The sequence below is a fragment of the Lipophrys pholis genome (assembly GCF_963383615.2).
Source record: "Lipophrys pholis genome assembly, chromosome: 8".
Lineage (NCBI taxonomy): Eukaryota > Metazoa > Chordata > Actinopteri > Blenniiformes > Blenniidae > Lipophrys > Lipophrys pholis.
In genome coordinates this window covers 28595640-28609472 of record NC_137630.1, presented here as the reverse complement: position 1 = coordinate 28609472, position 13833 = coordinate 28595640, and the positions used below count along the sequence as shown (strand labels likewise).

Sequence of the window (13833 nt, the reverse complement as noted above, 5' to 3'; positions counted from 1 at the left end):
AAGTGGGTTTCGTTTTAAAAAGGTTTTCTAACTTGTGACTTTGCTGCCACACCTCTTATCAGACCAATGGGCCACTGAGCAAGGTCCATTAGCGTTTGAAAGGGTGTGGAGGAGACGATTGCGGGACAAAGTGCGAGTTGAGAATCGCCTCTGCTCTCTCCTGCCTCGGGACTGTCCCGCAGGAAGCCTCGCGGCGTTTATTCATTTATTCCCGCATAGAGGAGGAGGAGGAGGACGTCGCATCGGGACGCCTGGTGAAACCGGTGGGATCACGCTGAAAACAAAGACTGAATGGAAGAAGAAAGGCGACACAAACAACAACACGGCTGCATTATCATGTCGATTAGGGAGAAAGACGCGCGTCGGCTGCAGGAGCGCGCGCTTTCCCTCGCCGGATACTTTCCCATCCGCGGTGTGTAAAAGCTGCTTTATTTTTGTTTAACTGCACACAGAGGAGACGTACGGGCTGACGATGGAGAGGCGTCCTCTCGGATAAGTGCACGGGGAGGATGTGCACTCGTCTCGAGGAGCAGGTGTATTTATCCAAGTGGAGGCGCATGCAGGGCGCACGAGCAGGAGGGGCGCACAACAGCCGCTGGACCACAACACCTGCTTCTAACAGGAAACCCCCCCTACACCGCTCCTAGATCAGCTATGCTCCCGATCGACTCGCTTCTTCTGTTTGAAGTGCCTTGCTGCTCTCCTAACTTGTGCGCGGCCACCTGGAGGATGAGAATGAGGATGAGGATGAGGTGAAAGTGATGAGCGCGCGGCGCGTCTGACCTCAAAAAGAATTCTGAGAATTCACGAGACTGCGGGACTCTCTGTTGGGTTCTCCTCCACTGGAATCAACCGGGTTCTTATCGTACACAAGGATGCCCGGGTCACTTCTGTCGGCGCAGTCCCTCTACATCGGGATGGAGGTGCTGATCGCCGTGGCGTCAGTGATCGGGAACGTGATGGTGGTTTGGGCGGTGAAGATTAACAAGTCGCTGCGAGACACCACGTTTTGCTTCATCGTCTCCCTTGCCCTGGCGGATATTGCGGTGGGGGCTCTCGTCATCCCTCTGGCCATCACCATCAGCATCGGACTCCAGACTCACTTTTACAGCTGCCTGCTGGTCGCGTGCACGGTGCTCGTGCTGACGCAAAGTTCCATCCTTGCGCTGCTGGCTATTGCCATCGACCGCTACCTCAGGGTCAAGATCCCCACCAGGTAACTGCGCCTCGATGATGATGATGATGCTCCATTGACCAAAAGCACTGCACTGCTCGGCTGCCCACATGGTTTTGTTTTGATTCACACACTCCTTCTGGATGACTCACTGGTGCAAACATGACAGCTAACCAGCAGCACAGTGGAGCAGTGGAGTAGTGGAGCAGTGGTTAGTGCGACTGCCTCGGGTTCAAACCCCGGCCAGGGCCTTTCTACATGGAGCATGTGGGTTTCCTCTGGGTACCTGCTTTTCGTCCTACCAAAAACATGCATGTGAGTGTGTGTGGTTGTTCTGTGAAGGACTGGCGACCTGTCCAGGGTGTATCCTGCCCTCGACTTTAGTGACGGATGGATGGATGGTACTTCCATTGTTAAGATCTCATCCAGTAGATGTAGAAATGACATCTACAACCGTAACAAAATCATTCTCCATCCACACGCCACCGCAGCTTTATCGTCTGAAACAAAAGCAGCAGTGGTGCGGAAAGGCTGAAAAGATAAGATAAGTCGGAGAGAGGGATCTATTCTCTGTAACAGTCTAACACTTTAATCTCCCGTCTGAGACTGCAGTAAATCGTCCAGGATTGTGGTCGCACTTTGTCTTGAGTTTCAGCTTTTGACTCCTCGGTCTTAGTTTGTGTAAATCCATTCCAGCTCGTCCTAATGAGTCTGACGTGTGTCCGTGCCCAGGAATCCTCGCTCGGGTTATTTATATCGCAAGTGTCTTCAGGGGTTGCTGCTTTTTTCTCACACATCTCACTACTGGAATCAAGAGGAAGAATAGTTCAGAATATAAATACTGCTGATGAACTTGATGATTTTTTATTTATTTATTTTTTGAATGGATGCACTTTTTAACTTTCTCACGCTTTCTGCGATTAAGATGAGAATCTGAGCTCTACCCAGCAGGCTCCTTCTTAGGATCAGCGTGTGAATAATGATTTCCTTGCTGCGCTTCACACACAGACCTAACTTAGCACACATGTCCCCGATCAATACTAATCCAACACATGGCACCTACGACAGGCGGGCTAAATGGAAGCATCTTGTTTTCGCTTCTGGCTACACTTCCTGCAAAGGTCATGTTATTGTAATGGTAGCTCTGCCTTTGTAGCACCAGGCCTTGTAAATATCAAGCATTAGTAATCAGAAAATGCTCTCCGAAATGAACCGGAATCAGATAAGTGCTTTTATGTCGGCCTCCGGACAAGCAGCAGAGTCACAGGAACAGCAGTGATAAGATGTGAGAGCCTCGACATCCCTTACCTCTCCGTCTGTACCTCCTGCTTCATATCCATTAAAGATTTTGGAGAGCAGAGGAGCTGAAGCTGTGAAGCCTGGAGTGTGCCAAACACTGCAGCGTGTTCCTCCTAAGCTGGTGCACTATAAAGTATTACTGAGCCACCTTTTAGCTATTCACATTTGCCCTGAAGGAGAAAAAAAATAAAAAAAATAGGCGTGAACAGCAGCAGTGCAGCAAAAGGGCCAAGTTTACTCACAAATGTTCAAGAAAATCCTGTTTGTGAAGCGTCGAGGGGCTTGTAGTTAAAACAAGTTTTACTACGCGTTCAAGGGAAAGAGTCCGCGTCCCAGGAGTGCAGTGCGGGAAAGTGCTGACATGTCGCTGCAATGTTTTACTCCTGCAGGTACAAGCGGGTGGTGACGACTCGGCGCGCGGGGCTGGCGGTGGTGGTGTGCTGGACGGTGGCGTTCGTGGTGGGGCTCACGCCCATGCTGGGCTGGAACAACCTGAAGCGCCTGCAGCAGAACGGCTCCATCAGCTCGGACCTCGTCATCACCTGCCAGTTCGAGAACGTCATCAGCATGGATTACATGGTGTATTTCAACTTTTTCGGCTGGGTGCTGCCGCCGCTCCTGCTCATGCTGCTCATCTACGCGGAGATTTTCTACATGATCCACAAGCAGCTCAACAGCAAAAAGTTCAGCACCAGTCACACAGACCCCAACAAGTACTACGACAAGGAGCTCAACCTGGCCAAGTCCCTGGCGCTGGTTCTGTTTCTCTTCGCCATCAGCTGGCTGCCCCTCCACATCATTAACTGCATCACACTCTTTTGCCCCGAGTGTGAGAAACCCATCGTGCTCCTCTACATCGCCATCTTGCTCACCCACGGCAACTCTGCCGTCAACCCCATCGTCTACGCTTTCCGCATTAAAAAGTTCCGTTCGGCCTTCCAGAAGATCTGGCAGCAGTACTTCTGCTGCAAAGACACGCCGGCCCTGGAGATTCAGCCCAGCGACAGGAAGGAGATGCCAAACCTGGACCTGCGGCAGCCGGCGCCGTCGCAGGCGGCTGAGAAGGAAACCCAGAACTGTGAACCGCCGCCGCAGCAGCCGCAGCACCAGAACAACCGACCGCCACAACAACCCAAAGAACATCCACCCTTACTGGAGCAGAACACCATCTAAAGCAAAAGAGCTGATGGCTGGAGAAGTATCGCTCTGTGCACAATGTTGGTTCTCTCCTCGTCTGAACGTCGTCAAATGAGGAGCAGGAATTGCTGCGCGGGGCTGCAACGCTTCAGTGATCGGAGCGTTCTGGGATCACCGGAAGATAATGGATCTTTTCTCAGGAGGAGTGTATTTATTGAGAGTTTGGTCAGAACAAACACAAAAGGCAACAAGGGTATTAAAAACTTGCAATAACAGTTTATTGACAAAGGTGACTGTTTAACTTAGTAACAGACTGAACACTTTGACTTTTCTCCTTTTTTTTTTTATTCCTTATGGTGAACGAGTCGGTGTGAACATTACAAAATGTGCAATATAAGTTATTGTGGTTGGTCAGTATTAGACGATCAAATATAAGTCGCTTCACAATTTAAGGAAAGCAGGTTAATCTGATTTCTGCAATGTTGAAACGAAGAGTGGCTGAAAAAATTTGAATGTAACCTTGTAAATATGAGACTGTAGCAGCAGTACATGCTCATCTCGTCTTCAGGGTTTTATTTGCACAACAAAATGTCAAGGGTGCGACACTATGGGAGACATTTTTGCCAAAAGGAGGTGATGGTATACAAAAAAAAAAAGACAGATTTTGTAAGTCTTTTCCATTGGATTTGAGTCTCGCTGTGATCCTGTTGTGCTGATCCTCTGCAGGGGAGAAGGACGAAGATAAGAAGCAAGGAAATGGGAGATTTTACCCTTTTAAAAAACGGTGTGCAGGAGACGTGTAGCCACAGGAGGACTCGGCCACCCCCGGGGGAGCAAGAAACACAAGATGCACTAAAAGCCCATCTTCATCCAGACTCTGCGCTTGCTGGCGGTCAGAGGCGGGCTTTTCTTCTCCCTACATAAACACGTATTCGCCACCAGAGTAGCTCCAAGACCTTATCCAGTGGTTTAATGAGTGCAGACTGAACCTGTGAAGTGACCCAGAAACAAAAAACCTGAAGATTGTGAGGATTTACCACCATGTGAGCTCAGCGTCAGACTGTAGATTAATGGATGCTCTAGGCCACTGACGTGATAACGGTGTATGAGAATGTAAAGTTTCTTCTGTTTGTCTCTTTCAAAGACAATTAACTGACAATCTATTCTGTCCTAACGAACATCTCTCAGGAGGGAGCAGACAGCGAAGGGTTTGAATGGGGAAAAAACAAAACAAACCTTAAAACAATCCACCTCCCAGTCCTGACAGTTCAGGTGGACTGTACATATTATGCACATTTAAGGGAAATCTCGATGAATAAATGTACCATGATGTGGTTTCTAGAGTTTACAGTTTGGAATCCAACAGAAAGGGTGAAATGTACCCCCTTGTCTTATTTATTTGTCGTTTAAAAATCCTTCAAAACATGAGCGACAGCGAACATATTTATCTGAACAATGGATTATACAAACATTATCCCGCATTATTCACTTCTCTGAAGTAGAGTGAGACTAAAACTCGTTCCAAGTGTCCAGACGTAGGACTTTAAAGTGGTTGTTAATATTTTGTCCACTTATATCTTTTATAATAAGAAGCACAACCTTTTTTTTTTCCATCATATGTTGACTTTTTTTTAACATTAAAGCTAAAAATAGGCTTTTTTTTTTATTTGTATTGAGACATTGAAAGACAAAATGGAAAGTGGAGGGGTAGGCCCAATTCAATTCAAATAAAAGTCTTGAAAATGATCATTTGAAATAAAAATCCACTTCTTGATGCAACTTGACCTGGAAACTTTTCTCGCTTTTCTGAAAAGTAAATGTAACAGGAGGTACGAACACGGCAACAAAGAAACTGAAGTAAATGTATTCTATGTCTGAAGACGTCACTCTTATCAGTTTGTTGCTTTTCCACCAAAACTCATCACCCGTTCCAAGCCGACACGGACCAACAACTCAGTTATTTCCCAAAAAGCAGAGACGTCTTCAGTCCCACTACTTCCTCCGCCGTCTCCATGAGTCATCACTTCCAGAGTCGTAATGATTCGGCAGAATTCGAACAATCGAAGCCTCGGCCGTGTCGGCGTTCTGCCGGTACCTCAGCGCCGCTGTCAGGACTCTCATTAATGCAGCAATGCAGCGAGCGGCTGTTAGATAACAGCGCAGAGTTTTCCACAGCGCTGACAGTCCACTTCTCCTCACCGACTGCTTTGATATTTTCGAGACGTGCAAAGTTCCAGAAAGCACCGCGTAATCCGGTGCGAGAGCTGCTGTGTTTGTGAGGTTTCTCCTCCTCGCAGGCTTGTCAGCGTAGTCCTCTTTCAGGATGTAGCACGTAGAATCCACACAGCAGCTGATGTTTTATATATGAACACTTTTACGTGGCATAATGTTGACCAGAGGGCTTTCATGAATCAATGAACTGGTGCAATGTTTGGAATCTATAGTGCGACACCAATGATTCAGTCTGTGGGGCTATTCTTCTGGAGAAACTGGATCTCGAGGAGTGAGGCTTCAGATAAGAACATCTGGTTGTGGGGAAAGGTAAAACCTGAGCCGCAGTATTTGTGACAGAACAACAGAGGTGACCTTTCCCAACGACAACAACCTGCCGTCCTTGAGGCTAATGCGGTTATTCACCGCAGACCCTGAGGGGAACAGAAGGAAAAGAGACTTCTCTTTATTCTACTATCTGGCAGTAACAACAAAAAGAAAGTGTAACGTACCGATTTTGTGTAACCTGGGCTAATATATAACAGTTTGCAGGAAAACCACTTTGCAAATGTTTGCTGTGTTAATCAGAGGTGTTCAGATTAATGCGAATGAACGGTTGTGTGATTGCAAGAGTGCAAATGACCTGCACACGTCTTAACTCGCCCTGTGGTGAGAATCACATGCGGATCTATTTTGTCTTTTGTCGAGTGGCTTGTTTCCGTTCAATAATATCTCTCTGAAGCTTCAATAAGCCAACCTGGGGGAAGATGCATGGTGTGTGATATTTATGTCCCTGTAAAGAGGTTGTTTTTTTTTCCATTAAAAATGGAGGACTGGTTTGATCTACCTGGGCTCTGATCAGGCATCATGAATAAGCAAGTGTCCTGCGGCCTCCTGATGCTGCTGCACAACGGCAAGCGGCTTCTTATCGGGAGACTTTAAACATCTGGACCGGCTGCAGGTCAGGCCCTGGGAGGCTCTCAGGAGGGCGACGCCTACGACAGCCTCTCAAACGGGTTTGTTTTTGTCAGATCACCCGCCCTCACAATCTTGCTTGTGCGATACAGTGAATCTCTGCCGTCGTATAAAAGTTGATCGTGAGCATTGTTCCGCTTGTGTGACTTCACAAAGGAGCAGTCAGTCATAAAAAAAAGAAGGGCACCGATTCCGCCTCCGCTGAAAGAGCATCTGTGTCATCTGTGAGGTGAAACAACAGTGTGGGAACGTTCATTCCTGGTCGGCACCGCGGCTTAACGAGAGGCTGAATCCCAAATGACGAGCATAGACGTTGGAAAGCGTGGATGCAAATCTGAAGCAGATGGAAAATTTGCATGAGGCGACAACGGACTCGGCCTATTAAGATGTGATGATACGCTACATATTTTAGCCAAACAACTGCAACATAGCAACGCGGTGACGTAAAAAGCTCTGATATTGAGCTGCAAACCGCAGAGCGACGTGTGAAAACCTTCCAATGAAACAACACTCGGGGTGATGTAAATAAAACAATCTGATTTACCCCCACATAACTATCAATTATTCACGAGCAGGCTTACAAAATTAGAACAACATCAATATTTTATCTGACTCTTTAAAATAATCCACTCTCTGCCCCGGGAGGTGAGCTGCAGAGTTGGGCTTGAAGAAAGGTTGTAAAATGTTTGACTCCTGTGTGAACCCATACCAGGAAGAAAAAAAAGAAGAAGAAGCAATAAATCGTTCAGGGAACTTCATTAAAGTGACGGAGTTATTGAGTACATTGAACAATGATGGTTTTGCCGCGTTGCAGGGAACATAACTCACTATCTGGTGTCAATGAGAGATTTGTGACGGACAGAATGTGTCTGCTGATGCTTCATGCTGCATGTTCTTACTGACACCAATTCCCTGAACCAGAGATCGACTTGTGAGTCTCCTTGGGCCTGGATGACTGGCTCTGTGACACAGTGCCACCTGCTGGTGGACACTGGTAACACACTACTGTGGGTTTTTATGGGTTATTATTAGCGTCGGTATCTGAAATCCATCCAGCTTCTATATCTATTCAGAGCAAGTAAGTAATTTCCCAAACGGCCACGTGAAAAATTTGCTCTACTGTTGAGGGCCGAGACATGAATTCTGGTCAAGAAGAATTATTTCTTGAGAAAAAGGGATTTGTTTTAGGGGGGATTTTTTTTTACAAGTTTTTAAGAGCTACTGTTCCCACTTTGAATTTTAAGTTCAGTACAGAAGTAAATAATAATTTTTTTCATTAACCGTGTTTCCTTCCTAATTATGTTAGGAAATAGTTGTGTGTACATCTAGTCAAGGTGCTGAACACAACCAACAATGTCAAAATGGCCAATAACATGAAAACTATGACCATTTTAGATGCAATAAAGCCAATATTAACAGTAATTTTCAATTGATTCAGGATTTCCCAGTGACACCCTGAGGGCAGGTCAAGCAGATCTACATAAGAGCCTTATGATGCCCAGCTCTGGGTTTACACGACAACGCCTCGAGTAAAGATGCATCGTTTTTGTGTTTTTGTTTTGGGAAAGTTTACACAGCAACATTTTCATAGCGATGTCCGTTTTCACTCTAGAGGCAAACTTTGTTCTTACTGTCCTTCTACTGAGCATGTGAAGGAGAACTATTTACTACGGGCATAGTCCGCATGCGCAGTAGGAGCTTTTTCGAAAAGGAGCATTTTCAGTGGCTCCAAGCAATGAAAGTTTGGTGTTTTCATTTGAGAAAAAAAAAAGTCATAGATTCAAAAATGCACGCTTGACAAATTCATGCACACACAGAGAAAGCATACAAACCATAAACAGAGATATTCTCCACCTCTGTGCAACCCTGTGTGAATGGAAATGACTTTAGTATAAACCTATTTGATTGCAGATCCACCGAGTTGCTTGAATCCATTCGTTACGTCGTGTTGCTGGAATAAAACAGATAAAACAAAAATGCATAATTAAAAACCGTGTTCACAACAAAGTCGGCATGAAGATGCACTGTATTCATCATTTTTGTCTCTAATGATGCAGATGCAACCGCCGCTTTACAAACACAAGCTGATTAAATTAGACTTGTGTTTCATGCAATCCAGCAGAGTAAAAGCTCAATCAGGAATTTGCACTTCAGAGGAATGCTCAGTCGGAAATACAACACAGGGTGTCGTCTAATTCGATCACAAACAATGGCTTTGTTTGTAGATTCTGGGTGCTTCAAACGGTTGTTTGAAGCTGGTGGACTATCTCACAGAGATCCTATACAGAGTCAATGATCCAAAAATCCCGAATGAGTCCAGAATGAAGTGCAGAAAACTGAGCAGTTGTTTGTGTTGCTTCTCACCTCAGGTCACTGATGCTCGACTCATCAGCAGATGTTTGACCGCAGAAATAATGTCAGTGTTCAAGTTGTTTTGCTGCGTTACAGGGAAATGACACAGTGTGCGTACAACAATCTGGGTTGTTGTTTTTTTTTTTCCCGTCTCTCCCGGAGGAGAAATCTTGCGTTTATCTTTGGGCCGTGCGGGTTCAAACCTCAGTCGCCTCACATATGGCAACAGAAAGCTCAAACACACATCAGACGGAGAGATAATTGCCTGCCTCAACAAGTCTGAGCCGAAGTGTGCCGAGGCAGCTGAAGTGCTGAGCCTGACTCATTTCCCGCCCGCTATCAGCAGCCTGTCCTTTATCAGGACGGGGAAATTCCCCTTTGCCCACTTTTTTGAAGTCGTGGTTTTAAAAAAAACCTGCTGAATTGACCTGAAAATACACTCTAAATTTTTATTATGTGTAATGTTTGGGGAGTGACGGCTCACAGATGCTTTCAGTGTTTTGGTTTGAAGCCGTCTGGTTCCAGATTTCGAAAACAAGTCTTTAAAAGAGTTATGAAGGCGTTGCTTCATACGCAGTTAAACAAGCAATAATAATACTCGGTGCAATCAGAGCTCCCGCCGGGGCCTGCGGCTTCACTCCTTGTGGCTGTGCCTCGGATGGCACCCACCCATAAAGACCGCTGCTTATGACTGGCAGTAATTAGCTTTTAATGTCGGTGGTGAGAGACGTCCGTCCATAAAGTCGGCGCAGCTCCGCCTGCGTCGACGCAGTCGGCCCTCGCGAGGGGAGCTCGGCCAAAACTGCTTTTTATTGATATTATATAACTGCATCAGCTCATTATGTTGTATTCTGTGAATTAGGCGTGAGTGTGGAAACGCGTCGCCTCGGGTTCATGGAGATGCTACTTTTCCAAGTCCAAAACCACATGTTTGGTCCTCGAAGAACCAAAATTGCCCAAACAATGCACCAAGGAAGTTTATAGTTAAGATGACATCCTGACAGAGTCATTGCACAACATCAGATGAATTCGGCCTGCAAAGTGTCTGTCATTTCCTGTTGCGCTCATGTTCAGCGCTGTGTCCCAATCCTGTGGAGTACCTGCCGACTGGAAGCAGGGAAGCTGTTGTGCCGTTCACTCAGCAGTTTCCACTAAAGTCTCCGTCCCGGGTCAAAAGAAGCAGAGCAGTGACAAGCGGGAACGGTTTACAGGAACATGCGGCTCTGGTGGACTTGGCACTTTGATCCGTGTCGCTGTAGCACAGCCTCATTTTCCTCAAATCAGATGGAGATTCGCAAACGTGAGCTCTGACACAACGCCGTTACACCACCAGGCATCCGGGGTATTATTTGGGTTTTGATGTATCTCAGGCGTGGGCAGCTCGTTTTACGAAAAAAAAGGCCACGGGAAAGAAATTGGCTCTACTATTGAGGTCCGAGACACAAGTTGACTTGAGTTTTGCTCAATTAGAATTATCTCTTGATAAAAAGCCTTTTTGTTCCACAATGTTTCTAAACTACAGCTCTGCGTCAGTTTCTCTCTTGTCTGGAAATCATGATTACATTTCTCTAAATTTCAAGCTCAATAAATGGATGAAACATTTAGGATGTAACAACTGCGAGTTCTAAAATGCTGAACACGACTAATAATGTGAAAATAGCCAATAACATGAAAAATGGGACTATTTTAGATGCAATAAAGCCAAAAACTATCGATAAAAACCATGTGTGCCCCGCGAGCTTTATTTAATTATTTTGATGATTCTTCAATTCATCAAAATATCTCTATTTGAGGGATTTAGTTGTTTTTGTGATTGATGTATTGGAATCCTTCCATTGTGCCGTGCTCTTAGTTTCTACCTGTAATCTTGATTTTGTTCAAGACGTCGGTAAACGGGAAGCACCGCTCCTGCACTCTGCCTCAGGGAAAGATGAGTCAAAGCCGAGGCCTCCGCTTCCCATCAGGTGACTGTGCACAAGGTTTAGGCTTCCGTCCAAATGGAATATTTCTGTCCCATCATTTATTACTGTTTGTGAGTCATTTCGGGCAAGATGGTGGGAGCGACGCTCGAGGGTTTCTTGTCCTGCTAGATTGCTTGTTTTGATCTGTCGAGCTTTTGGTTGTGTATTGTTGTTTTGCTGGTTGTACTCTTTAGGATCTTGGTGTGCCGATCCTGCCCACAAGCTCAATATAGGGACAAATAAGTTAGAAATATTCTGAGACGCTGCATTAGACACACTGTTTTGGTTTGGTGTTGTCGTAATGAAGAGAGCAACACGGAGCGATTAAAAATAACACAAAGGAAATGCAGAGGCCGTCGCGGAAAAACCAAAATAAACCGCTCGGAGAGTTTAGTGGGGTATAAAAACAAAACCATTCCCAGAATAAGTGCGCGGCCCAGCAGACTCAGCAGGACTTGGTAAAGTACCTGGACGTGGCGACGGGGTAACGCTGCCCCCACATCAAACGCAGTGACGGTTCAGTGTGTTGCACAGTCTCTTAGTCCCGCCGCAAAATCAACAAACCAGCCGTCGTAAAACACAACACAGCTGAAATAGGAAGCTGGCCGAGGAACCACATCAACTGTGGCAGACAGGAAGCGATTGTTGTCTTTATAACTGCCTGCTAGAAACATACCATAAGGCATAAACAGTTTGCTTTAACAAGGCAGTTTGAAACTGTCACAATTAAGACGAAACTTGCTCAACTCGCCATAGTAATCGTGCTGAACCGAACGTAGTGAAGAAACAAGGCTGGCGAAAGAAAATTATGCTGAGGTTTGGTGGAAATACACAGCTTTGTATACGAGTGTCATAATCAAAGTTTTTCTTTATCCCGGAGCTATCGCCGACCTTAAAATGCCAACGTTCAGATGTGTGGGACGTGTGTGGGGTTTTTTTTTGTTGTTTTTTTCTGGAGTATCTGTTTCTCCGTCCGCACCAGCAGCCTGAGGAAAATCGCAGAGATGTCGCCAAAAACAAGATGACTTTTCGGTGTTGCATAGCAGCGCCGTGTGTAGGTTAACCTACAGACGTACAACTTGTGAGCCCATGTGAGCGGCGAGCGTCTCCCTCTGCATTATCTGACATTATCCAGTCCTGCGATGACGCAGTTGGCCACCCCACAGGCCCGTTTGGCGGCTTGAGCTGCTCCAGAGTGGCAATTTTGGGAGGAATGCCATCTTGAAATGTGTATTTTTCAAGGTCCTCTGCCAGACGTCCTTTTAAGGGAGCGAAGTGGCAAAGCCAAAATGAAATGTGGCATTTGTTACAATGCATGGAGCCATATTCATTAAACCTTCGACGCCATGTGAAATCAGTGGCAGATGTTTTCAAAGGAGGTCCGGGGATCATCCGAGAAGCCACAAGAACAGAAATAACCTTTGAATGTGCAAAAGAGAAAAAGAAAAAGATGCCTCAAATGAAAGAAGGCTTATGAACAGTGTTGGATTGGAGGCATCAAGCATAATCCTTATGATTGAAAATATAGTGCTACAACAAAGCCGATGTTGTTGTTTTGGTTTTTTTTTGTGCCAGACAAATGTTTGATGGCGATACTTATCCACGCCCACGGAAAACAATTTACATTGTTTAATTAATGGGCAACTACATTGAGTGTTTTCCAGGAACAGCCAGTTAAATTAAATACCAAGAATACCACATAACTGCTGCACAGCCTCAAGTAACTTTAGATACTCTCTTTAATCCTTATATATTCAGGCCTATTGCTGTTTGACGGCTGTGTGTTGACGGGAATCACCTATTCATCATTGAAAACCACAAATAATATATAGCGCATGATATCAGAATAGGGAAGCTGAAAATCAAGACATGACAACATCGGTGAGACACGTCACTATTAAATTGGCAAATGAATCATGAGTGTGAAAATGTGCAAAGTGACAACCGCATCAGGAAACAATGAAAACAAATGTTAGGAAACACATGTCCACCTCCTCTTTGTTGAGAAGTTTAAAATTTCCATTACCCCCCCCCCCCCCCCCCCCCCCCAAAAAAAAGATAAATCAAGGCGTTGTATCTAATTCTGTGTGCTAATGAAACTTCCTCTATTAAAGCCATTACTGCACAGGCCCTCGCTTTCTTTTTTCTTTTTTTCTCAGTTTTTTGACTTTGCACATCATTTAAAAAATATTGTCCAGCATTTGAAAAACCCAGCAGAGTAACTAAGTAAACATGTTTGCACAGGAAGACGGGATGTCAGCAGTGTGTTCGCTGAATTAAAAAAAAAAAAAAAAAAAAAGCCCTTCATCTGCAGCTTTGACCACTCATGTGGGAACAAAGTGATTCATGATGCATGTTGAGACGTAACCCCGCCCACCTCGATACCCACACATCAACTAAAATATCAACACCTACTCAGGACGTGCAAAAAGCTATAGAAACGTGGGACAGGTGCTACTTTCAGGATTACAGAATAACACATTGGCTTTTGTTTAAATGGTTAAATCACATCTATGTTAGATTATGTTTAAGTATGTATGTGAGATATGGAGAAGTTGGGTGATCATCTGAAGAAATACCCAAACACATTTGTGACTAAATGACTGAATGACGAAACACAAAGGCATTGTAAATTAATTGAGTCATCAGCGTTGAGACACACGTTGCATCAGCAGCTGTGTGAAAAAAGATCTGGTCCTACCAGTAAAAACACTGTAATACTGC

At 45.3% G+C, this 13833-nt stretch overlaps 1 protein-coding gene across 1 annotated transcript; it reads left to right on the top strand.

The window, feature by feature from the left end:
- The first annotated feature begins 446 nt into the window (after positions 1-446).
- adora1b (adenosine A1 receptor b) lies at positions 447-5387 on the top strand. Its single transcript, XM_080470425.1, has 2 exons — positions 447-1216; positions 2863-5387. The coding sequence occupies exons 1-2, from the start codon at positions 876-878 to the stop codon at positions 3644-3646; spliced, it is 1125 nt and encodes a 374-aa protein (XP_080326551.1). The 5' UTR covers positions 447-875; the 3' UTR covers positions 3647-5387.
- Positions 5388-13833: the final 8446 nt, after the last annotated feature.